This window comes from Abramis brama, assembly GCF_963993115.1.
Source record: "Abramis brama genome assembly, chromosome: 5".
NCBI classification, from domain to species: domain Eukaryota; kingdom Metazoa; phylum Chordata; class Actinopteri; order Cypriniformes; family Leuciscidae; genus Abramis; species Abramis brama.
In genome coordinates this window covers 3587096-3612244 of record NC_139967.1, presented here as the reverse complement: position 1 = coordinate 3612244, position 25149 = coordinate 3587096, and the positions used below count along the sequence as shown (strand labels likewise).

Here is a 25149-nt window from a genome sequence, read left to right as displayed (position 1 = left end):
CTGAACTAAAAACACATCTCTGTAACCTGGCATACACATAACACATTATCACATTTCTATAATTCATATCTGTTAAAGGCTGCATAAATTAGGTCAACCGGAACCGGGAACACTTCCTATAACACCTGATGTACTTGTTACATTGCAAGAAGAATGGCATCTATGCTAATATTAGTCTTTCTGTTTATCCCGAGGTTTACCTCAGTCAGTCCGCCGGGCCGTATCGAGATCAGATGGTGGACCTGCACCTGGACACGACCACAACTCAGCCCTGAATGTCAGCAGAGATCGTGTCTACTAGAACAATCCCCCGTGAAGACCTCATCGACACGACAGACATCAGCACAGATCCTCAGACCGCAAAAACCAGACAAGTCCTCAGCACAGACCCTATGACCAGCTTTGTCTCCATAGTGGCGTGATGAATGCATCTTCAAGCAAAGGGAACTGGATGAAATATTTAAATGATACCGATCCACAATTCTGACTTGTGATGCTGCCTGAATCATAATCTCACTATGTTTGTTCGTGCAGAGGAGAACTGGCCTCCCGACCCAAGGTTTTTTTCTCCATTTCTGTCACCTGAATGAGTTTGGGTTCCTTGCCACTGTCTAGGCGACGGACACTTAAAGGGGTGGTTGATTATGATTTCACTTTTCTAACTTTAGTTAGTGTGTAATGTTGCTGTTTGAGCATAAACAACATCTGCAAAGTTACGACGCTCAAAGTTCAAAGCAAAGGGAGATATTTGCTTTTAAAGAAATTGTTTTTTAAGGACTACAACAAACGGCTGGTAGAGACTACACAACATTCCTCCTGGGTTAGTGACATCACCAACCCTAGAATTGACATTGACACAAGCTGTTGTAGCTCCGCCCCCTGTGCCGGGAGCAGCAGCTCATTTGCATTTAAAGGAACAGACACAAAACGGTGCGTTTTTGCTCACCCTCAAAAAGAGACAATTTTAACATGCTATATAAAAATATCTGTGGGGTATTTTGAGCTAAAACTTCACACACACACTCTGGGGACATCAGAGACTTATTTTACATCTTGTGAAAAGGGCATTATACCACCCCTTTAATATTCAATAATATTATTGTTTTGACTGCACTGACACTATTACATGAGAACTGAACTGAGCTGGATGACGGCATCACTGTTGTTCAGCAGAGCCGAATTGAAACTCATTTCATAATTGATGATATTTACAAAGGAACTGAATCATCACTGAACCGACTTCAGCTGAATAACATTATTTTCTTTTAGAGCTGCCGAAATTATCTCTGTTTGCATCATTAAATCATTTTTCTGTTATTACTGCAAAGCTAACAATCTGTATTGCGCTATTGAAATAAAGGTGACTTGACTAGACGTGTCAGACAGTTTTGAAACGTGTTCATACGTCATCTGTTCACAGAGATCACAGAGTCCACCGGTCTAAAAGTGCCAGCTAATTTAACTCACATGTTCTAGACTTTTCCTGCTTTAGCTCTCTTCTATCTTTTTTTGGCTCACTCTCAGCTACCACGCCTGTTATCTATCCTTCTCCGCTATAGTCAGCTTGTCTGGAGTCCTTCCTATCTATAAACTTTTGAATATAGATAGGAATAAAACCGCAAAGTTTGGCATGTGTAAAGCTGCAGAAGTGGAGATTTCTGACTCAAACTCACAGCCTTTAAAGATATGGATTCTAATTGAAATGTACAGATAAAGAACAATAAGTACTTAAATGTGTTGGCTGATTTCTTTCCACTAGCCTGAAACAAGATATCGTAATGAAGCAGAATAGACAAAATCTTAAAATTCACTAGTGCATGAAAAAACAAAAACAAAACAATGGTTTTGCCTGTAGTGTCTGTGCCTTAATCTTTTGGGATGGAATTGTAGAGTTTCAAAGTATAAAATGGGGAAGCATTAGATCTCATATATATAACATTTAAAGTCCCCGTGAACCGGAAGTTGCAAACGACTTTTCTCCAGTGTTGTGACGTGTTTCCCAGTGAAACGGAATATTGAACAGAGGGCAGGGTTTTACTCTAGCGCTCCTCCTTTCCATCTCTCGCTCATAGCAGACTAACGGTTTGAGGGGAGTGGTTAAGCGTTTCCCAACCCAAGTCCTCAAACCTACGTCATCAGGGAAGGTCCTCCAACGCAGAGGGGAGGGGCATTTTCAGATTTTGATTAAAGATTACGAAGCCAAAAAATTTTTTTGTGTGGATTGACTTGCATGGATGAATTGTTCACCACAAAACGATCAATTTAGGCAAATAAAGTAAGTATGGTCAATTTTGATTTCATGGGGACTTTAAAAAAAAAAGATGTGGTGAATAAAGAGAAACTTTTTTATTTATTCCCCTTAGTATAATTTAAGATGAAGTATACAAAGAAGTAAATACGACATGTCTATATAAACATCATTACATTGCATTGTAAGTCCCTGATGCATGAATTATTAAATCACAAAAGGAAAAATAATCATGTATCTCTTTACGTCAAAACAAGAATATAATCTCAGTCATCTTTTAAAAAATGTGTGTATTTTGAGGGGAATTACACATCTAAAGATAGAGCTTTTGTTAGCCTTTTTATACTTGTCATACAAAAAACACAAATAAAGAGGGCGTATAGAATGATGGGTATATAATTCCATATAGAATTATGGGTAAGAGTCAGAGGTTTTGGATGTAAAATCACACCCTGAATGCTTCAAAATGCCATTTGAACTTGAAGGTTTGTCCACCACAGGGTCAATCTCTAGCTGTGTCCCAAATGACGCACTATACACTATGTACTTATGCATTATGCACTCAACGGTGTAGTGTATGAACTTATAATGTATTTTGTCTTTCAACATCGGAGTCTGATAGCTCCTCCCCCTCCGCTACGTAATTAAAGCTGCGACAGTCGAGTGCATGAAGTGTCCAATGTTTAAAACACTTTGTTTTTTCGGTTAAATAAGTGCATGATCCACTTTTTCTTTTTAGAATAGTGCGAACAACTCACACTATTTATTCCACAAAATGAATGAATAGTGCACAAGTACTTGATTTGGGACGCACCTATAGACTAAACAGAAACAACACTTCATCCGGTTCACTCCTCGCTGGTCATCTTGAGGAGGTTCTGCTTGTCGATCTTGAAGAGCCTCCACCCTTCCTCCAGAGAGAGATCTGACGCCCCGCGCCGCTTGTAGAAGTCGATGGAGGGCTTGTTCCACTCCGCCACGATGAAGTGCATACTACTACACCGAGTCCTGACCGCCGTCTGCAGGAAACCATGATTGGGAACACTGATTTAGTACAAGATATACTGCCATGAGGAAGATTGGAGAGGCTGTATAATGTTAGACCATTAACCTGGGTATAATTATTGTAGACTTTGAGCTTTGGTACACTTGTGGAGAAGAATTACACTTAGTATACTTTTACGGAAAAAGAAAACTGAATGTAATGTCTTCAGACACAATTGCACGCTGAGTGCTTATGTTAGATAATCACATCTAACATAAAAGTTTGTAGTGTGTTATTTGATATTATTTCAACATCGTCATTACAAATGTGAAATTGCAAATTAGTTTATGTAGGTTTCAATCAAAATAACACTAAAGTACATTTTAGTGAAGTTATGTTAGATGTGATTAATCGCGATTAATCGATTTGACAACACTAGTTTAAATGTATATTTAATGCAATTAGTTGAACTTAAGTGCTTTTTTTGACCTACGTAAGCACATCTTAATATGCGATTTCATAATAATTATTTCTACTGTTTTTGAAATATTGTTAAAATGTAATGACTAACATTTATGGTAAACTAAAATATACTTTAATTTGATCGAAACTTGCATAAACTCATTTGCAATTTCACATTTGTAATGACGTAATGTAATGAAATAATATCAAATAACACACTACAGTTAAAATTATAGTTTTACTTTACATGTGCTTCAGTGTGTTAGTCAACACATCAAATCAAGTGCACTTCTTTTAAGCACAACAATAGATTATTAAAACGTAATGAATTAAAATGTACTTAAATGTAAAACTATTGCAAAGTGCACTTCTAAAAGGGTGTACTCTCTTTAAGTACACTTAAGTGGCCCTTTATTTCATTTAAATTATATTATCTTCAAGAACAATTAAAAAAATTACACTTGTAAGATTAGTGCACAATTAAGCGCACTTGTTTCGCAAGGATAACTATGTGCTCTAAGAACATTCAGGAACAGCTCATAGAAATAGATGCGGTTGATCTTTAGGTGTTATAAAGGAAATTACCTCACTCAGTTTCTTCAGGATTTCAGAACCGATCCCAAAGCCTAATTTGAGCAGAAGGAAAAGTGTGTTACATCTCATAAATCTGACAGTTTGATTTCACAAATGCATACGTTCACATTCATACCCCGATACTCCTTCATGACGTAGAAGTCCTCCAAGTAGAGCAGTTTTCCAATCCAGGGGTCATAGGTGAAATAATACATGGCAAAGCCAACGATCACATGACCTGGAAAAAAAGGTTCAATCACTCTATTGTTTGCAGCAAGAGAATGCATTTTGCAGCAACTTCAAAATCACAGATAAGACGGATTTTACACGGAGACGAGCGATTTCAGCGATTTGCTGAAATTAATTTCGGGTGGGATTATTGGCATCACAACCCTCACATACACCACAGTCACGTCATCCCAGGTGTCAATTTTTTGATTAATCTGTCATTTCACTTTTTCTTTCCACTTTTATTGTGTTGATTTGAACATTTATACCACACTGCAAAAAATCTTTTTCATTAGTATTTTTTGTTTATATATATATAAACAACAGCGTTTTGTGGGCCTGAAAACGCAAGTTTTTGAAACCGATACCGTTATTGTCACGGTTAAACTACAAAAGCGTAAATTTGTGCATGTGTATTAAGTGTTCAGTCTATAGGCGCGTAATGTTTCTTTACAAAGTGACTTCGCCATCTACTGGCCTGGCATGAATAATACAGCGCTTTTAGCCATTTTGCGGATCTGTGCGGATTCTAAGCGAAAAACACAAAGGAAAAGCTTTTCCATTTTAGGCCATCATTGTCGTGTAAACGTACCCTTAAATCAAGATAGATTTACTTGAGAAGCTAAATGTTATAACTTCTTGTTTTCTGAAAAATGTATCAAAATTTAGTACGTTTATGCTTAAATATTTCCCCGCCATTGACAGAATCTTCCGGCAATCCATGTTTTCCCTGTTATACGATAGGGGGCGCTATTACGCATCTTCTGAAAGAGTACTGAATGTTAATATCTTAAGCCATTTTGCTTCTCAAGTAAACAATCTTAATTTAAGAATGTTAAGATATTTATACCAGAAAAACAAGACAAAAATACTGATTAAGAAAATATATCTTTTTTGCAGTGCAGCAGAGAAGGGTTGGGAATCAAAACACGCTAGAAAGACTTTCATGACGTTCACAGATGTAGATGGAATATAGTTATAAAATAAAATATCATGGCAATTAGAATCGTTTCCCAAACATTTGTCCATTAGTTCCTCCTCGGAATTACTAAAAGATTCATTAATGGAATCGATCATTCCTTGCAATTCCCATCCCTAGTTGTGAGTATGGTAACAAATCCATATGATCCATCTGTAAGAAAGTTGTTAGTTTTGGGCATATTGTTGTGTGTGTAAGGCTGGTGACGTCCCAGCTGTTGTGGGCCTTACCTCTGGTTTATTGTATATGTTACACTATTGTAACCGATCTTTCAGTTACCTCCCCGCCCATCCATGTACACGCCACGGGCAATGTACATGGCGAAGCAAGAGACTGTAGCCTGAAGACAATAAATTACAGAGGGGGATTGGATAAGCGTTCTTGGCAAATGTCAAACAACTGAAATTCTCTGTGTTGAATGTTCAGATGCACAAAAAAGACACTTTACATTCCAGTGCTCATGTTACAGTGTTGCTTCAATTAATAGGCGAGTTCACCCAAACAAGAAACTCTGGCATTATTTACTCACCCTCATGTCATTCTAAACCAAATTTTACATGCAACTCTTTTCAACTTTTATGAACTATACATGTAGTATAATCCAAGTCAAACGGTAGAAATAGACCCAAATTTAAGTTATTGCACTACAAAAAATTATGTATTTTTGACTCGTTTTCCAGTTCAAATATCTAAACATTCTTAAATCAAGATGCATATGAGAAGCAAATTGACTTCTTTCTGAAAAAAATTAGCAAAATTAAGTGACAAGAACAAATATCTGCCAATAAGGTCAGAAAAAATAAACTTGTGTTCTATTTGAATTAGTTTATTGTTCTCACCCTATATTTTTTCTTGTTTTAAGCATAAACTCACTTCTTCAAGAAAAAAATAAGACTTAATTTCTTTAGTAATTTAAGAATGTTTAGATAATTAGTAGTTTTGCACTGGAATATTGAGTACGAAAATAATTTTTTTGGAGTGTGCATAATTATAATGTTCCTAAAATCTCATTTTTTGGGTGAACTAATACGCAACATGGGCACTGCAATGCAAAGTGTTACCAAACACTGTTTTGCGTCATTATGCACAGAAACCCATTTGGTAACCCGAGCGTCCGTGGGAGTTTAACACACTCCTGGTGTGCTCACTTCAACCTGATTTGGGGGGAGGGGAAACAAAAAAAGCAGAACAACACAACATATAGTGCATTGAAACTCAGAGTTGTTTACCGTCGGCGCTCTGGTGCTGTTTAGGCACTTCAGCCACTATACAGTGATAGAAGGGATGATCTCCGAAACCGTCCTCCAGGAGATCTACAGGAGCAAAACAGCAATTACAAGACCGTAACAGAAGCTGCAAACTCTGAAAGTTATTGCATTTACACTGCCGTTCAAAAGCTGGAATGATAAAAAGCTTTAAAAAGAAGTCTCTTCAGCTCACTTCTGAACAAAAATACAGTAAAAATGTGAAATACCATATTACATTCTTTACTGTATTTTCATTAAATAAATGCAGCCTTGGTGAGCAGAAGAGACATTTTCCAAAAACATTTAAAAAATCTTAATTATTCCAGACTTCTGACAGTCAGTGTACTTACCTTTTTCAGTGAGAATAACTTGATCTTCCATTTCCTCAAATTTTGCCAGTTCCTAATACAAAATATACATATTCAGGTTAAAAATTATGAAATTATGATTACTAACTAGTGCTGTCAAATCGATTAATCGTGATTAATCACATCTAACATAAAAGTTTATGTATATATACATATATATACACACATATATATATATATATATATATATATATATATATATATATATATATATATATATATATACACACACACACACACACATATTATATTTGCAAACTTTTGTTAGATGCGGTTAATCGCGATTAATCGATTTGCCAGCACTATTAACTATAGTACTGAAACTCTTCAGATCTCAACATCACATTTGAGCTCACAAACACATCTTTATCATCAGTATCTTGTATTAACACAGCATTAGTCGGGTTTAAAACTGAGTTTATCACCTTTATGAGTCGCAGTATGTCAGACACGTCGTTGGGCTCGGCTTTCCGTAATATAAAATTGGCCATTTTCTTCTTTTACTCTTTTTTCCTTTGCTCACTAGTCCTCTGTATGTGAAAAGAAGTAAGATTTGTTTCTTCATCCGCTTCTCAGAGGGTTACCCTCAGCTACAGGCAGGGACGGACTGGGGCTAAAAAACAGCCCTGGACTTTCTCCCAAATAGGCCCATCATCCGGCCATTCGCCCCTGTGCGACAGACACTAGCGAGGATGTCCTGATACTATATGCCACAATACTGTAGCCTATCAGACAGCAAGTAACATCTCAAAACCAATGATGATAATTGGGGTTGTGTTTATTAATGAAGCCTCAGCCTTCAAATAAAGACAAAAAATGTACAATGCCATAAAATACAAATAATGAAATGTCACTGCAGGCTACAGAAACCCCAAATTACACAAACTTGTAATTATAAAACATATAGCCTAGTTACTATATACCAGGGGTCTCCAACCTTTTTGTGTGCGAGGGCTACCTCAAGGGATAAAATATTCTAGAAGGGATTTTTATTTGTTATACTCAAATATTTATTATACATATAACATGGTGAAGCTTTTTTACTTTTCACCATCATATGAGAAATAATAAAATATCTTGATATTCTGGTTCAGACTTACAAGTGTTTAAAAAAAAAATTCCTGGAAAATTATGAAAATATTTATTGATTTTTTTGTTGATTTTCTATAAACCTATTGTATGTGTTATCAAAGTATAAATATAAATGAATAAATAAATAAATAAACTGCCATAACTTCTAAACAAAACATTACTGCATTACATTTAATACATTTATACATGACTATATTAATATAACAGCATTGTTTTACAGTTAATTCATAAGTTGTGGAGTGAAATGTCTTCTAACTGGTTTGTTTTCGGAACAATGTTTCGCCTGTTTTTTGCGTCAATATGTTGAGAATCAGCGCTGTTTCATCTGGCTTTTTACAAGCTTAAATCACATAGTCATTTGTGGGTTTATAATAGAGATAAGATAATTCTGCACTGAATTGAAATGCTTCTCAGTGGATCGCGCAGCTCTGTGTAATAATGTTCGCGTGATCGAGATCAGCTTTGGCCGCGATCGCTGTTTTTGGGCCGAGCTGATAATGCTCTGCGCTGCTCAGATCAAACAAGCTTTTTGAGTGTTTGCCATTTGATGTTTCTCATACGCAACGCAAATGACAGAGTATAATCAAAGAGAGTTGGGTAATTTTGTAAAGGCAAAAGTTCAACGAAACGTTTAGTTGAAAAGGTCGCAAAATGATAGGCTACCATTTATTCGAAGTCTGGAACCCCGACAGCAAGTTGGGGCTATTTATAGAGTGTGTTTAGTGGGCAACTCATATGCACCACGTTGGAGACCACTGCTATACCTTAACTTAACTATTCAAATATAATGTAAGCAAATTTAAAAGTGCAGCCTTATAAAACTAACTTTCTGTCGGTGGCTGTAGGCCGACTCTTCTTCCTCAGTTGTTGTTTTTTACACGTATCATAAGTGATCGTATTAGTGCCCCTGCTGTTGGCTGTTCATATTGCTTTATTAGACTTTTTTTTTTGTGCCGACGGCCCTCGGTTGGACGGCCGTTCTGGACTTTTCCAGAATGCACAGATTGTCAGTCCGTCCCTGGCTACAGGTCAGAGATCGTCTCTCTCTCGCTTGGAAAGGCATCCAGAGGCTGTTCTGGTGATGTTTCAGTTGTGCTCACAGTCGGGACGGTTCCTCCTTTTATTGATGCTCAAAGGGGGCGGAAACTTTCAGGCCACTCCCAGTGTAACATAAACGGGTTCTTCCTGAAAACTGGGGCTTGTTTGTTCACTCAAAGCAACATGGGTTAATGTTTACAAGTCTGGAAAGATAATCTCCAGTTTATGAACATGCAATCAATATATTTATACAGGTCATGTAATACATAACAATCCTGGTTAACCTAATAAAGTGTACCAATTAATTTGTTTGTGCAATCTAAAAAATTGCACTAATTTAATTTAATTACAATTGCACATACAGCCAGACATTTCATATTTGACAATTATATTATTTATTGCAGATAGGCCTATATGTAAAAATGAATTGTCAAGCCATATCTAGAGAGCAGACTGGTCAGTATATCCATAATAATACACTAATAATGTCAGAAAAATAAAATGTGCATTAAAATAAACACTTATTTTACATAATATTTACTTAAAATCAGCAATAAATAATTAACACTTTTGCTAATCAACAAGTGGATAGTCAGATCACAAAGTCAAATATCAGTCAATAAAAGTAATACAAATTAAATTCAAAACCTATAAAGTCAGTGCATAATTTATTTTTATTTTTTTCAAAAATTCACAAAACAAAATAGGTTTAAACATCATGATTTATATTTATAACCAAAAGCACATCATGAATATAAATGATGGTTGAGGGAAATCTGCAAAAGCTTATAAAAACCCACTTATATCCTATTAAAAACACTATAAATAGATCAGTGTGCGTTAAGTCAGGTTTGCACATGATTTTATATATGCAAAGTTTTAATAAATCAGGGTTTTAATAAATTTAATGTGCATGAGGAGGTTGGTGGAGTGTTTTGCCGTGAGTTTGTCTTTGTATTTTGCCATGATTTGCTCTTGTGTGTTTTCAACACAACCCGACTGACAGTTGGTTTGCTACAGAAAAACATTTCTCTGTTTTTTCTTTTTTATTATTAACATCATCTTCAGTCACAGTTCATGCTGATTATCAGGAAGTGTTTCTGGAGAATTCTTTCTGATACGCTTTACGCAAAAAGATCTTAAAAATAAACGGGTGTGACGACGGAAAAATGTTTGCACATGCAACTGGATGACATATTAATGCATTTAACGACTAATATTACAGCAGAATTTCCTGCACTGAGTAACTTCATATGCTGATTCTTCCATTGTTCCTGACACATGACACTGCCAGTATTTTTCGTGGAAAACTTTTCGCATTACACCTTTGACCCAAACATGTGATTGACCTTTGCTGCATAAACCAAAACACAGTCTGAAGTAAAATCAGGTCTGGGAGCAATTCTCCACAGCCATCGTATTACAAAGAAACTGCTCTATTTGTTCTGGCTATTTTGACATTCATAATGGAGTATTATCATATATATAAATTGTGCTGCAAAAACAAAAGACTATTTGGATACAAATTCAGCAGTACGTCTCGTCCATGAATGCAAGAGGGTCTGAAATGCCATTCAAACACTGCAAGACACCAGCTATAGTTTATTTCCCCTACATTATAAGCATTAGAGGGTTCCTGCATGAATATCCATGACTTAAATAGTCATTTGTGCTTAATGGAGGAAGTTTTTTAAACACTTTATAACTTTAAATATTCAATTTACTGCACAAAATGTGTTCACTACAATGTCTACTCGATCACACCGGAAAAAATTATATACATTATAGAAATATCCATGACTTTTATGACTTTTGATTTTATCTGATTGGCCTTTGCAACTTCCTGAAAATTCCAGATTTTCTGACCATGGAAACCCAAATATATACATCACAGATAATAATAAAATAATAATCTATTCTAAAGCACAAGTTCAGTTCTATTAAAGAGTTCATAATACTGAAATTGCAGCAAAACTGCATGCGCTTAACGTAAAGATTTAACATAACTTTATTGTCTGGCAGTTATGTTTGCACTTTAGCCTTAGCATCTGTCTGGGACGGGGTCAATGACAGCCTTATCTAGTCTTTAACAGTGTGACATTACTGCGCATGCGCATGTTTCACTAATAGAGGCCTTTCCTTAAAGGGGTCATAACATGAGAAATCAAACTGGCCTTGATCTTGTGAGAGTAAGAGGTATTTATACCATTAAAACATCCTGCAAGATTCATAGCTTAAAACGTCCTCCATAAACAAGGCATTTGTTTAATCAAGCTCCAAAAACGGCTTGTTTGGATATTGCAGGATCTATGATGTCACACAGGTAGGCCTACATTTATTTGCATATGACATCGGCGAATAGTTTGTTTGCGCCTCTGTTTTATATGGATAATGTTTCACTCCTGGAATAGTGAGTGGCATTTGTAATGTTTCTTCTGCAATGAGCCAATCATAACAGTGGCGATTACTAAAGCCCTATTCGGACGGGAGGGACTAGTTAACATGGAGAGGTGGGGTAAAGTAATCTCTGTGATTTTAGTCCCGTCTGAATGTGCATCTCAGTGATCATCACGACCAATGTCAGTAAAGATTATACGGCGACTTTTACCTTCAGTAAAAAGGTCCGGAAAAATGACCTTAGGTAATACTAATCCTGTGCGAGTAGACCCGCTGTAAATATGTAGCCTACGTAAATATTTCTTAATTTCCTGTTTAAAAGTAGTTTTCCGCGGTTTTTCTTAGTATGGAGACGCTTGAAAAAGCATCAGTTGCGTTCTAGATGCTGGGACGAGTCTGTGGCAAAACTCAAGTGTTTCACACACACCATTCAGATCAGAGAGAAGATCGACAGCACTTGTTAGAGGCACGAAACTTCTTTCAGCGTCAGATAAGTGCCTTTTACCAACATGATCCAATATGAAGTTAATTAATACATCGTTCGGCCGGACATAACTGTTTTATACACTCACCTAAAGGATTATTTATTAGGAACACCTGTTCAATTTCTCATTAATGCAATTATCTAATCAACCAATCACATGGCAGTTGCTTCAATGCATTTAGGGGTGTGGTCCTGGTCAAGACAATCTCCTGAACTCCAAACTGAATGTCAGAATGGGAAAGAAAGGTGATTTAAGCAATTTTGAGCGTGGCATGGTTGTTGGTGCCAGACGGGCCGGTCTGAGTATTTCACAATCTGCTCAGTTACTGGGATTTTCACGCACAACCATTTCTAGGGTTTACAAAGAATGGTGTGAAAAGGGAAAAACATCCAGTATGCGGCAGCCCTGTGGGCGAAAATGCCTTGTTGATGCTAGAGGTCAGAGGAGAATGGGCCGACTGATTCAAACTGATAGAAGAGCAACTTTGACTGAAATAACCACTCGTTACAACCGAGGTATGCAGCAAAGCATTTGTGAAGCCACAACACGCACAACCTTGAGGCGGATGGGCTACAACAGCAGAAGACCCCACCGGGTACCACTCATCTCCACTACAATTAGGAAAAAGAGGCTACAATTTGCACAAGCTCACCAAAATTGGACAGTTGAAGACTGGAAAAATGTTGCCTGGTCTGATGAGTCTCGATTTCTGTTGAGACATTCAGATGGTAGAGTCAGAATTTGGCGTAAACAGAATGAGAACATGGATCCATCATGCCTTGTTACCACTGTGCAGGCTGGTGGTGGTGGTGTAATGGTGTGGGGGATGTTTTCTTGGCACACTTTAGGCCCCTTAGTGCCAATTGGGCATCGTTTAAATGCCACGGCCTACCTGAGCATTGTTTCTGACCATGTCCATCCCTTTATGACCACCATGTACCCATCCTCTGATGGCTACTTCCAGCAGGATAATGCACCATGTCACAAAGCTCGAATCATTTCAAATTGGTTTCTTGAACATGACAATGAGTTCACTGTACTAAAATGGCCCCCACAGTCACCAGATCTCAACCCAATAGAGCATCTTTGGGATGTGGTGGAACGGGAGCTTCGTGCCCTGGATGTGCATCCCACAAATCTCCATCAACTGCAAGATGCTATCCTATCAATATGGGCCAACATTTCTAAAGAATGCTTTCAGCACCTTGTTCAATGCCACGTAGAATTAAGGCAGTTCTGAAGGCGAAAGGGGGTCAAACACAGTATTTGTATGGTGTTCCCAATAATCCTTTAGGTGAGTGTATATAAATATAGGTTAGGCTATATGTGTTATATGTGCTATATGCGCACGTGATATCAGGAAGCAACGTAATATCCTATTTTTTACAGTCTATGCGTAATATGCACATAACGACAGCCACACCCCTCCCACATCTGCAAGTTTTACTGAGATCTCTTACCCCGTGCGAATTGGCCATTAATGACATTAGGCTACTCCATCAACCCTTGTAAAGTTAATCCCGTCCGAATAGGGTTTAAGAAGTCTTAAAGGAGCCGTGCCCAAACTCGTTTTCAGCCACCGCCAAAACATGTTTTATTCTAACTTCATTTTGCATTTTTGTCAGAGACCGAGTCTGGATGGGATTCGGAACGATGATCAACGCACAGATTGAGTAGATCGAGTCCATCAACACCCCCAAAGCTTCACTGTCCTGTTGCTCGACATTTCATTCAGTTTTGATAATCGCAAAATTTTACATTATGCATCTGTTTGCATATGATATCGCTTGATTCTGCTTCTTCTTCACCTGTGTTTTTCAGAAGATGTGTAATAGCACACCCTGTCTAACAGTGAAAACAGGCTAAGCCATAAAATTCCGTCAAGGGCGGAGAAAGAGTTAAAAACTGATCATTTCAAACTGAGGGTCAGAAAGAAGGTTGAAGAAAAAAATATCTGCATGCATATATATACATATGCAATATTATACAATTACTACATTATAAGTGAACCTCAAGGAACATATATAAAATAATACAAAAATCCATGTCATGACCTCTTAAAAAATAATCAAATGTTTCCTATTCAGAGTCATTTAGCTCTAATAATTCAGTCTGTATTACAATTACAGCAGCAGCAAAGCATCACTGTTGATTTACTTTCATTTCAGAAAAACTAATGACAGGATTGATGGTTGTGTGCTTCAAAAACTGCACCATATCCCCCTCTAGTGTCAGACACATCGATCAATACATGCGTTTCTATCAGGGCTCCCACACCTTTGACCAGAGAGAGTTTCCACGGCTAACGATTTAAAACAACATTTTATTTATTTATTTGCATTTCAGACACTAACCTGTGGAGTGAATGGATTTAAACCATTATACAAAGCAGCATTTTTTTTTTATCATTATTTCACTATTATAGTTTTTAGTAGTAGTTTGAGTTAGTTTTTATATATCATTTTAAATTTTAGTTAGGTTTTAGTAATTTTGTTGAGTTTTTGTCATTTTGTTTTATTTTAAATACTCAGATATTTTAGTACATCAAGTTAAACTGAATGAAAAATGCTTCCTTGGCAATTAGCTGTATATATATATATATTTTTTTTTTCCTTCCAAGTAGCACACTTTATGGTTTTATTTTTAGTTAATTATAATAACCCTAATACAAATATCTCAGATAACACAAAATTCAAAAGGTTCATTAGTTAACGAACTAATAATACTTCTTTTGGCATTTATTAATCTTAGTTCATGTTAATCTTACCATTTGCTAATATTTTCAAGATCCAAAATTGTATCTGTTAACATTAGTTAATGCACATGAACATTAACATTTATTAACCAACATTAACAAAGTTTTATGTTAGTTAATGTATTAAATAATGTCAACAAATGAGACCCTTTTGTGAAGTTTTACCTAAAAACTGTCTTTGAAAGCGGTAGAATTTTCTCAATTGAAATTGAATTTCTACTGTTTATGGCTAATATTCCATTCATTTCTATGACATGAGAAACCAGTTATTTTCCAGGCATATGAACATTCAGACACATATTGCAAAAGACAGAACACACTACATGTTTATCAAAACTCTCCTTTTATTCTGCACTTTGGAAACCTCCAGTGAAACATTAACCTCATTTGAGTTTATCAAAGTACTTGAGTTTGCCAGCGGGGTCTGGGATGATCTGTGTGGAGAGAGACACAGAGACACTGTATATATTTGCAGAGAAACACACATACAGTACACAAGCTCACACACACACACACACTGAAATCGAGGTCAAATCTTACCGTATCACTGCCAGGCTTCCATCCAGCCGGACACACTGATATCAGACACACAGAGAGTCAGAAACACCACAAACAAAACTCTTACATTTATGTCAGTGCATGCTCTTATACTTATTCAAGTATGACATAAGCTATTTATATTACAATGTTTTAAAGCCATGCCAGCTTCCCTGGATATTTTAATGGCGAGTATTAAGTAAAAAAAACTATAAAAGAACAACAAAAAATTTGCTTTAGATAAAAACTCTCAAATGGATTTACGGTTGACTTGATAAAATTATTCTGTCAAGAGAATTTAAACCATATCAATTAAATAAAATATGATTTAGAGATAATGGACTTCGGCATGAGAAAATAGTGCTGGATCTTCATTTCAACATTTTGGCATATCATCATATACAATTTTTCATGGAAAAGTAATTTAAAATGTAAAAAAATAAAATAATTTTAAACACTTTATTTAATCATGTAAATATATTTTTTTTAATTAAAAAAAACTGATTTCTCTGGTTAAGCGTTTACTTTAATTCTGAATTAAATCTCTCAAATCACCCATTTCTGAGCTGAATTTACATTTTTTTGGTCATTGCCTTCCATAGCACAATTACTAGAAATAAATATGAAGATACTCCAGATGTTATTTAATATTATAATAATTATTTAATATATAATAATAATAATAATAATTCACCTCATCTGATCACACTCCTGAACCAGTTTTATTTTAGTATTACTTATCTATTGTTATAGTATTTATTCATATTTTGAATTTGCTTTTATTCTTATATTTCTAGTCGAGATTTTAATTTTAATTTTAGTTATTTTGTTGTGTTTTAGTCATTTTTGTTTCTATTATTATATTTAAATAGTTCTATACGTCTATAATTTATTTATTTTTAGTAATTTCAGTGCTATTTAAACTTATTTAATTGCCACAGCAACATTTCTAATCTAAGTTTTACAAGTTTTTCATCTAATATTTGTATTTCATTACATTTAAGCTGTATTTCAATAATTGAAAACTACTGTATTTTTAATGGTTTGTTAACAATAACAACTCTTGTAAAGCAATATGAAAACCCATTTTCTACCGTTTTGAAGTTAAAACAATCCATCTCAAACTCTGTATTTGCATTATAATATTGTAAGGATTGAAAGAGATTAAACATTGATTATCACAGTTATAATCTATCATTCAGATTAAAACTGATTAAAGTCTAAAACAATATGTCTCTCAGATAAAACTAGGGGTTTAAAAAGAAGGCAGTGGCAGATGTGAAAGTGTGAGTAAATGCCGTACCTTCTCCGTGTTTGTCCGTGTACTGGAAGGCCTGCACCAGTCTGAGGGTCTCGTCCACCGAGCGGCCCACTGGGAGATCGTTCATGGTGATCTGCCTGAGGACACCTTTATCATCGATGATGAACAGACCTCTAGAAGACAGCAGGGAATAAAAACATATCGCAATACATGCTTTAAAACAGTTCTGATTTTTTTCACTGAACATCTATGATTTTTAGGGGTGTAAATATACCGTCATGTCATGATTCGATATATATCACGATACTGAACTCTCTTTTTGAAAAAAATCTATGTTTTTCTTTACATGTGAGAGGTGGTATTAACATTAAGTGACATGACATCTGACACACAGAAGCCAATGGCACGTCACTATGCTTATTGGCACACCCGGTCTTTATTGGCATGTGTCAGTGGATAGTGACGTTATCGCTATCTGTATAGATATGTAGTCACTGATATTATCGTGACACACTGACACTGACTGACACCGAGTCGAGGAACATGTCGCCCTGTGTTGTGACACCTCCAGTAGTGACTGATTGATTAATCAAGCAGCTTTACTGACATAATTGAGACACAAAATCCTATATAAATAGCCTAATTTTGTGATATTTTAAATATCAATTAAACGGCATTAAAGTCAGTAATATTTTTCAAATGTGTTATTTGTGTCTGTATTTGATTGGCATGTGCCACTGAATGTTTTGTGATACCAGTGCTACTTTATGTTTTTGCACTTGTACAATAAAGAAGATTGCTAGTAGCTCAGTATGTAATCCTTTTCAGATACGTAGCCTAACAAATTATTTTAATAATTGATTTTTTTTTTTAACACTTTTTGTAAGGACTTGATATATTAAACAGGGTTCCCACACCTTGGTTAACTTCAAATTCAAGAACCTTTCAAGGACTTTCCAGGTCCAATACCCTCAACTTCAAGGATTTAATGTGGGAAACATTTGTGGTGTTCAATAACAAACGTTGAGGGACCATCGTAGTAGTCATGGCAACGTACAACACAAAGTACCTCACGCGGGAAACACTTAACGTAACGCGTAAAGGCGTGTAACTAACGTAAATCAAGCAAGCTAGTGTGCATAGGCCACGAAGTGTTGGCGAAATAACACTTTCATCCGACCGGAGGGAATATATTAATTTTTTTTCAGAAAACTTCTTGCACAAAATAAATGCAAGCACTGTCAAGGGCCTGTATCTATGTGTGTTTATTTAACAAAACTTTCCAAGGCCTTGAAAATTATTTTTTCAGATTTCAAGGACCCGTGGGAACGCTGATGAAAGCCACAGATGCGAATCTTGTGCTGGCCAGTGTTACACTCACTCATACGGACACCTACTGGCGTGCGTCCGTGCAGCATCACGCAAAAATAAAGGTTTACAGTAACGGACGCGACTGTTAATGCATTATTCATAGTGACCCATGAGAGATTTATTTTGTGTCTTTCCTAGAATGGGCAGTTTGTGACTTTGCAAGATAAACAATTACTGAATGTTTTGTAATACCAGGGGCCGGTTTCACAAAGATAGACTTTGACTATGGCTTAGATATAGTAGATAGTCAGACTTCAGATAGACATCTAAATCAGACCGTTGATCAGACCGTTGCACAAAGCACTTAAGACTCTGACTATCTTAAGTAGGACTACACTGCAATGCATTCTGGGTAAAATAAGACACTTTTCAAAACAAAAAACATGGCGGATCGAGTAAGCGGCGCATTCAACCGCTCAGTGCAGTTTACCCCAGCGGAAAATATGTGTTTGTTGGAGGAGTATAAATGACGGCGTATGTTTTTATGTTTCCACTGTTCGATCGCGCCCGTGCCTCTCTCTCTCTCTGACACACACACACACTTCAGCATTGCAATCTTGACATCGCAGCCTGTTGCAGCATTCACACCAAACGCGAATAGAGCGTCAAATTCGCGTCTAGTTCGACGCTTGAACATTTTGAATCCATTCGCGCGTCCAAGGCGAATAGGACGCGCGTATAAAGCGAGCGTTTGAAGCGAAATAGAAAATAGCGAAATATTCAGAGCTATGACTCCACTATGACTCTACTACCCCCAGTTGCGTGAGCGGTGTATTGCATTTCACGCATCGCCCGTGCCGTGACGCTTGCGTCCACTGCTCAGACTATGAAAGGGAGCGCGTCGATCGTTGCTCGCGTTGACTATGTAACGGCCCTAACAGTTACAAGGACATTTTACTTGGGAATGTAATAACTGGAAGAAATGTTTAAATTATGAGCCATTTTCCCTTTTCTTTTGGCAGTTTGTAACTGATTGTTACTGCTGGTTGCCAAGGTAACAGAGTCTTAGGCCTAAGTTAGCCTGGGGATAAGGTGTCTATTTTTTTTGGTCTAAATTAAGTCAGTCTTTATTTTTGTGAAACAGTCTAACTTGCATTAAACTAGTCTATGAGCAAATTTTAGACTTGTCTAACACTATAGACCGGTCTAAAATAGCTTTGTGAAACCGGCCCCTGTACTACTTTATATTTATTTAAATATGAAGTAGCACTGGTATTACAAAACATTCAGTGGCACATGCCAATCAAATACAGACACAAATAACACATTTGAAAAATATTACTGACTTTAATGCGTTTAATTGATATTTTAAATATCACAAAATTAGGCTATTAAATAGGATTTTGTGTCACACTTACGTCAGTAAAGCTGCTCGATTAATCTGTCAGTCACTGACAATGGTGACAGTATAACATCCGACTGTGACGTCACTAGCTGCGTTTCCATTACCCTTCAAATTGCGCAAATTGAAATTGAAAATTGAAAATACGTCCAATGGAAACACGTCAATTTCGCAAAAACTCCCATTTATCGCAAAAAAGTTTTAACGCTCACATGAGGAGGTTTTTCAGGCAATTCGAAAAATAAATATTTCGCAAAACTGCACTGGAAACAGCTTTTGTGCATTTACAGGTCACCTGACGTAGATGACGCGGTGTGTTTGGACAGAATACGAGACAGAGTTCTTTATTAAATTCATAAAAGACAAAATAATTACAGGAATACTGGATTCTAAACCTCAAATAAATGCCACAATCAAGACCTTGAAGCAGAAATGAGGGAGAAACACCCAGAAACTCCTCACATGTGCCGCTCACAAGTATAATAAGGGTCGTTCCTTACCATTAATGCTTGGAAAACACACATACATCTCCTTCAATTAATAATAATGGCCAGTGCAATGGCCATTATTATTAAAAAAATATAAGTTTTAGTCGCATAGCATCGGTTAATGGAAACGCCATCATTTCGCAATAGTTTTTTGTCGACATTTAGAAGAAAGAAAAAAAAATAGCAAAAGTTTTGCGCAAATCTGTAATGGAAATGCACCTACTGTTAATTGGATAATTGAAGGGTGGAGAGTATAAATGCATTGATTTACCCAACGTTACTTCCTCTGGTGGAACGTAGTTCTCCAGAGAAGTCGTTTGCTTCAATTTGTTCTATTTTAGTTCGTCTATTATTCACCAACATTTCTTACCCCATTGGACTATTATTTTCTCTTGTTTATTTAAATCCCTAGACATTGTGTTATATTTCTGTAACAGATCATTTTTGTTCCAAATAAAAAAGCTTGCAATGCAAACCGTTTGTTTGTACGTGTAAACCTGTTTATGTTGCGGTCGGAAACGAGCTGGCCGTGACACTATCCACTGACACATGCCAATGAAGACCGGATGTGCCAATAATCAGTGCAGGTGCAATCACAGGTGCGTCAGATGTCATGTCACTTAATGTTAATGTTATGCTACTGGCCTAATTAATTACAATATGTTAAAGGGGACATATCATGCCAAATGCACTTTTTTAGCCCTTAAATGCATTTTGTTGTGTTTTGGAGTGTTTAGAAGTACAGAAAATATGAAATTATTCTCTTCAGGTGCTTCGTTGATATCTTTATATTCTGTTTTGGTCATATTTTTCAACCTGTTCCGATTTTTCTGTTCACTATGACGTTTTTTGAACTATTACGTCACAGTATTTGCAGCGGAACTGCCAAATAAGGACATTGACTTCCGGCCCAACACTTCGAGCAATCCGCCATTTTTATTTCTCGCTGCAATTTTGTAGTCCAAGCTAAAGGATGCAGAAGTTACGAGAGGGTAAGTTAAAATGTTCGGTTGTTGGATGTAGTAACCCACACGCTTCATTACACCGTCTAATGTAGATGAACTGTCGCGCGTGACAGGGCGCATGTTTAACTGAAAGAACGAGCAGAGAGAGAGACCCGGTCGCGCGCGCGCTCACTCTCTCTCTTCAGAGCCAGGCGAAAGTGTAAACAAGACTTCACCGTCTCCAAACTAGACGCTGTCTTGCTCTCTCTCCCTCGCACATATTAATCAAAATAAATCGACACGGTGGTAAAAGGTCGGAAGACCAAAGTTTCATGTGTAAATACAGTAACACACCATTGCGATACATCCATATGAAGACGTTGTTCTGCAGGTTCGTTGTCTTCATTTTCATCTCGCTCCTGCTCCGACTCTGGCTCGAACATGTAAGGCTGGCTGGACAAGTCTTCCGTTGTTGACATTTTGTTAATAACGTGTGAATAAAAAGTTTCTGTGCCGCTAGATAATCGTATCTCTGCTATCAGACTACAAAAATGGCCGAACGGGGTGGAGTTGAACCGAGTGTGGGCGGGGTATGAAGTGTCTCAATTGTATTTAAAGAGACCAAACGAGTTGCTCTCAGACGCACATCAGAAAAGGGGTAGAAAAGGGCCTGTGGAGCTATAATAATGAGGAATTCAGACCCAAGCATTGCAGTTCCGCTTTATATAGACTACAAATGTATGATTTATATGTAAAAAGGAACAATTTAAAAGCATGATATGTCTCCTTTAAACTCCGCAGCCCGCTTGATCACTCACACAAGAAAGAATGAGCACATCACCTTCATTGGCTTATAAGCTTCAAAGGTACTAATCCTCACTTACACAGCTCTCCATAGCCTTGGTCCTACACACTTATCTGACTTCCCTCAGCCTTACGCTCTCCTAGTGTGGGATTGTTCGTCACCCCTGAGTTTAGTCTGGTGAATATGAGAGCAAGGTCTTTCAGTGTTGTGGCTCCCAGGTTGTGAAATGCTCTTCCTCAAAACATCCGTCAAGCATCCACCCTTTTCTCCTTCAAAAACACATTTTTTTCTCTGAATATTACTCTCCAGCTCTCAGTCTGTAAATTGTACCTGGTTATGGATGTGTTACTCGTTTGAATCCCTCTTTGTTTGTATCTTTAAAGGGTTAGTTCACCCAAAAATTAAAATGCTGTCAGTAACAGCTCTCAGATTTAATCAGAAATATCTTAATTTGCGTTCCGAAGATGAACGAAGGTCTTACGGGGTTGAACAACATGACGGAGAGTAATTACTGACAGAATCTTCATTTTTGGGTGAACTATCCCTTTAACCTAACTTTGTAAGCGACTTCTGTATATTAATTTTTGCCCATGGGATGTGTATTGTGCTTTGATGTTTATTTGGTTCTGTTCCTTAACCTATCTTTGAAAAGCGACCTTGGGTGTTGGAAAGGCACTATATAAATACAAATTATTATTATTATTATTATTGTTATTAGTACCTGAGTGTGTGTCCCTGATCCTCAAGAAAGACTCCATAGTCCTTGGATATCTGGTGGCTGAGGTCAGAAAGGAGAGGGATTTTCATTGGTCCGAGACCTCCTTGCTTCCTGGGTGTGTTGATCCTGAAAAAGAAAAGAAAATGCTGCAATGAGTCCTCACTTATATAACATTTCATATACACTATTCTATCATCTTAAAGGGATAGTTCACCCAAAAATGAAAATTAGCCCATGATTTACCTTTATTAACCCCCTGAGCCGTTTGGGACACTTTTATGATGGATATGATGCACTTGTATGGACTTCAAAAAAATAGTGCCTATTCACTCCCATTATAAAGCTTGGAAGAGCCAGGACATTTTTTTTTATATAACTCCGATTGTATTCGTCTGAAAGAAGAATGTCATATACACCTAGGATGGCTTCAGGGTGAGTAAATCATGGAATTTTCATTTTTGGGACCCAGAGTGTGTGTGTGTGTGTGTCCTAACCAGGCCAGGTGAGTAAACTGCGAGTCCACCGAACAAGCGACCACCTCTGCGTTGATGTCCTGAAACTCGTGCACGCGATCACTGAAGGCGATGATCTCAGTAGGACACACAAACGTGCTGTGGATCAATAATACAACAGTGTCTGTGTGATCAGATTCATGAGAAATCCACCAGGCAAAGAGTCTGGATTGGAGTAATTATATTTTTGAAAGTTTCTTCTGATCACCAAGGCTGCATTTATTTAGTCAAAAATACAGTAAAACAGTTATATTGCAAAACATTATTACGCTTTCAAATCGGTGTGTATATGTTACCGGCAAAGTGTGAAATCCTGGTATTGTATAGAATGCCTGATGGTTTTTTGGCAAAATACATTACCTAATTCTATACATTACCGGATTACACACTTTGCCGGTAACATATATATTGTAAAATGTAATTTATATCCTGTGATCAAAGCTGAATTTTCAGCATCATTACTCCAGTCTTCAGTGTCACATGATCCTTCAGAAATCATTCTAATATGATGATTTACTGCTCCAAAAAAATGATTTGATTATTATCAATGTTGGACAGTTTTGGCTGGAAAACAGTTTTGTGGAAACCGTGATACAACACCATTTAAAAGTTTAGGGGGTAAGAAGGTTTAAAAAAAAAAAAAAAAGATTAATCAATGCTTTTATTCAGCAAGAATGCATTAAATTGACCAAAAGTCACAAAGACATGTGCGCATTTACAATATTGCAAAAGATTTCTAGTTTAAATTAAATGCTGTTCTTTTCAAAGAATCCCGAAAGAAAATGAATTTTGTTTTCCACAAAATTATTAGGCATCAAATCATCATATATTAGAATGATTTCTGAAGGATCATGTGACACTGAAGACTGGAGTAATGATGCTGAAAATTCAGCTTTGATCACAGGAATAAATTACATTTTAACAGATATTCACATAGAAAATAGTCATTTTAAATTGTACTAATATTTCACAAAATTACAGTTTTAATTGAAATTTTGATCAATAAATGCAGCCTTGGTGAGCAGCAGAGACTTATTTTAAATGTTTTTTAATGATTCCCAGTTTTTGACAGGTAGTGTAAATGATGTAGGCAAAGCATGCTCACAAGTCCAGAGGGTAGAAGAAGAAAACCAGGTATTTTCCTTTGTAATCTGACAGTTTCAGCTCCTTAAACTCTCCATTGATCACAGCTGTTCCTTCCCAGTGCGGAGCTGGTTTTGAAACTAGAAGAGAAACACAGAAAGTTTAGTACATTATTAATGCAGATCTTTCAGCTTGTGTATATGCATGTATGAACGACTGTCTCTTTAAGAGCTTCAACAGTCTTCTTAATGCATGCTGAAAAAATAGTCTTGGATCCAAGTCTTAAACCATGACGTGTCCTTAAAAGATTGATCAAAAAACACAAACCGAGTTAGAAAGACCCGATCTGCACAAACAAAAAGCGCACATATTAATAACTCAAACGCTGATGTGAACTTTCATGCAGACATAATATTGAATTTATGCAACTTTCATTCTCTCAAAATAAGTTATATAGCAATCAAATAGACGTTCATTTGAAATCACTCCATATATTTATCAAAGAGAAAATGCTAACAGGCTAATAAGTAAATATTGACAGCTGTTAGAGATGCATGCAAAATAACATTGGTTTACAATTAACGTTAATAGATTAAGAAAAATCCGTAAGCTCAATTTTTTCATTTAAACTTATACATTGAGAATGCATGTGCTTTTAAAATGCATAAATACGCTAAACACACTTTTGGCTTTGCTCAGGTGCAAGGAATGATCAGAGACGGGAGCGCGGAAAGCCTCTCCGGGATAAACGTGTCCACCGGCATAATTATAACACTCCTGCTCCTTCCTCCCGTTTGCACCGTCACACACAACCGATTCAGTGATTAATAGTAGTGTGCACGCCACGCCGAGCCATTCTCTGGGTGTTTTAAAGTAGTGACGGACATCCATTGCTACGTCTTGCAGGAAGCACGTCTCTCTCAGTTTGATTATTATTCCTCTATTGTCCCTGATCTGTATGATAAACGGATCGACTGCATCCGCATTCTATTGAGCGGGTCTCACGTGATGAATATGATGTAGAGATCTGGAGGTTTCCGCTCCAGCGCGCCATTTTCATTAGAATCCACCACTCTGGAATCCATCAGTCATGCACAAATTAAGAATTATTTAATTATTTAATTTAAAAACAGTTTTAATTAGTTTTATCGAACTGAAAAATTAACATGAATTTGAAAATGTCTTAGTATCTGGTTTGTCTATGCTTTAATAAAGATCGATTTCACAAATT

The 25149-nt window shown here is 36.7% G+C and overlaps 2 protein-coding genes and 1 long non-coding RNA gene across 3 annotated transcripts; 1 reads left to right on the top strand and 2 right to left on the bottom strand.

The window, feature by feature from the left end:
• Positions 1-2331: 2331 nt before the first annotated feature.
• Positions 2332-7655, bottom strand: sat1a.1 (spermidine/spermine N1-acetyltransferase 1a, duplicate 1). Its single transcript, XM_084113182.1, has 6 exons — positions 7516-7655; positions 7073-7124; positions 6705-6788; positions 4405-4506; positions 4281-4321; positions 2332-3267 (listed from the first exon to the last, which is right to left on the bottom strand). Exons 1-6 carry the CDS (start codon positions 7579-7581, stop codon positions 3097-3099), a joined length of 516 nt encoding a protein of 171 aa, XP_083969308.1. The 5' UTR covers positions 7582-7655; the 3' UTR covers positions 2332-3096.
• Positions 7546-9240, top strand: LOC311082386. The gene is made up of 2 exons (XR_014606126.1): positions 7546-7686; positions 9211-9240. It is a non-coding gene; the product is annotated as an uncharacterized lncRNA (long non-coding RNA).
• Positions 9241-15183: 5943 nt separating this feature from the next.
• On the bottom strand, positions 15184-24872 carry prdx4 (peroxiredoxin 4). Its single transcript, XM_084114016.1, has 7 exons — positions 24602-24872; positions 23941-24058; positions 22818-22934; positions 22327-22449; positions 16698-16828; positions 15398-15432; positions 15184-15291 (listed from the first exon to the last, which is right to left on the bottom strand). The coding sequence occupies exons 1-7, from the start codon at positions 24807-24809 to the stop codon at positions 15241-15243; spliced, it is 783 nt and encodes a 260-aa protein (XP_083970142.1). The 5' UTR covers positions 24810-24872; the 3' UTR covers positions 15184-15240.
• Positions 24873-25149: the final 277 nt, after the last annotated feature.

Excerpts from the sequence above, each read along its gene's own strand:
- sat1a.1 (XM_084113182.1), bottom strand. The coding sequence starts at position 7,581 with ATGGCCAATTTTATATTACGGAAAGCCGAGCCCAACGACGTGTCTGAC. Across the intron at positions 7,125-7,515 it reads ACATACTGCGACTCATAAAG|GAACTGGCAAAATTTGAGGA; the intron begins GTGATAAACTCA and ends ATTTTGTATTAG. Across the intron at positions 6,789-7,072 it reads AGTTATTCTCACTGAAAAAG|ATCTCCTGGAGGACGGTTTC; the intron begins GTAAGTACACTG and ends TTGCTCCTGTAG.
- prdx4 (XM_084114016.1), bottom strand. The coding sequence starts at position 24,809 with ATGGATGTCCGTCACTACTTTAAAACACCCAGAGAATGGCTCGGCGTG. Across the intron at positions 24,059-24,601 it reads GCACCTGAGCAAAGCCAAAA|TTTCAAAACCAGCTCCGCAC; the intron begins GTGTGTTTAGCG and ends TTTCTCTTCTAG. Across the intron at positions 22,935-23,940 it reads TTCTTCTACCCTCTGGACTT|CACGTTTGTGTGTCCTACTG; the intron begins GTGAGCATGCTT and ends ATTGATCCACAG.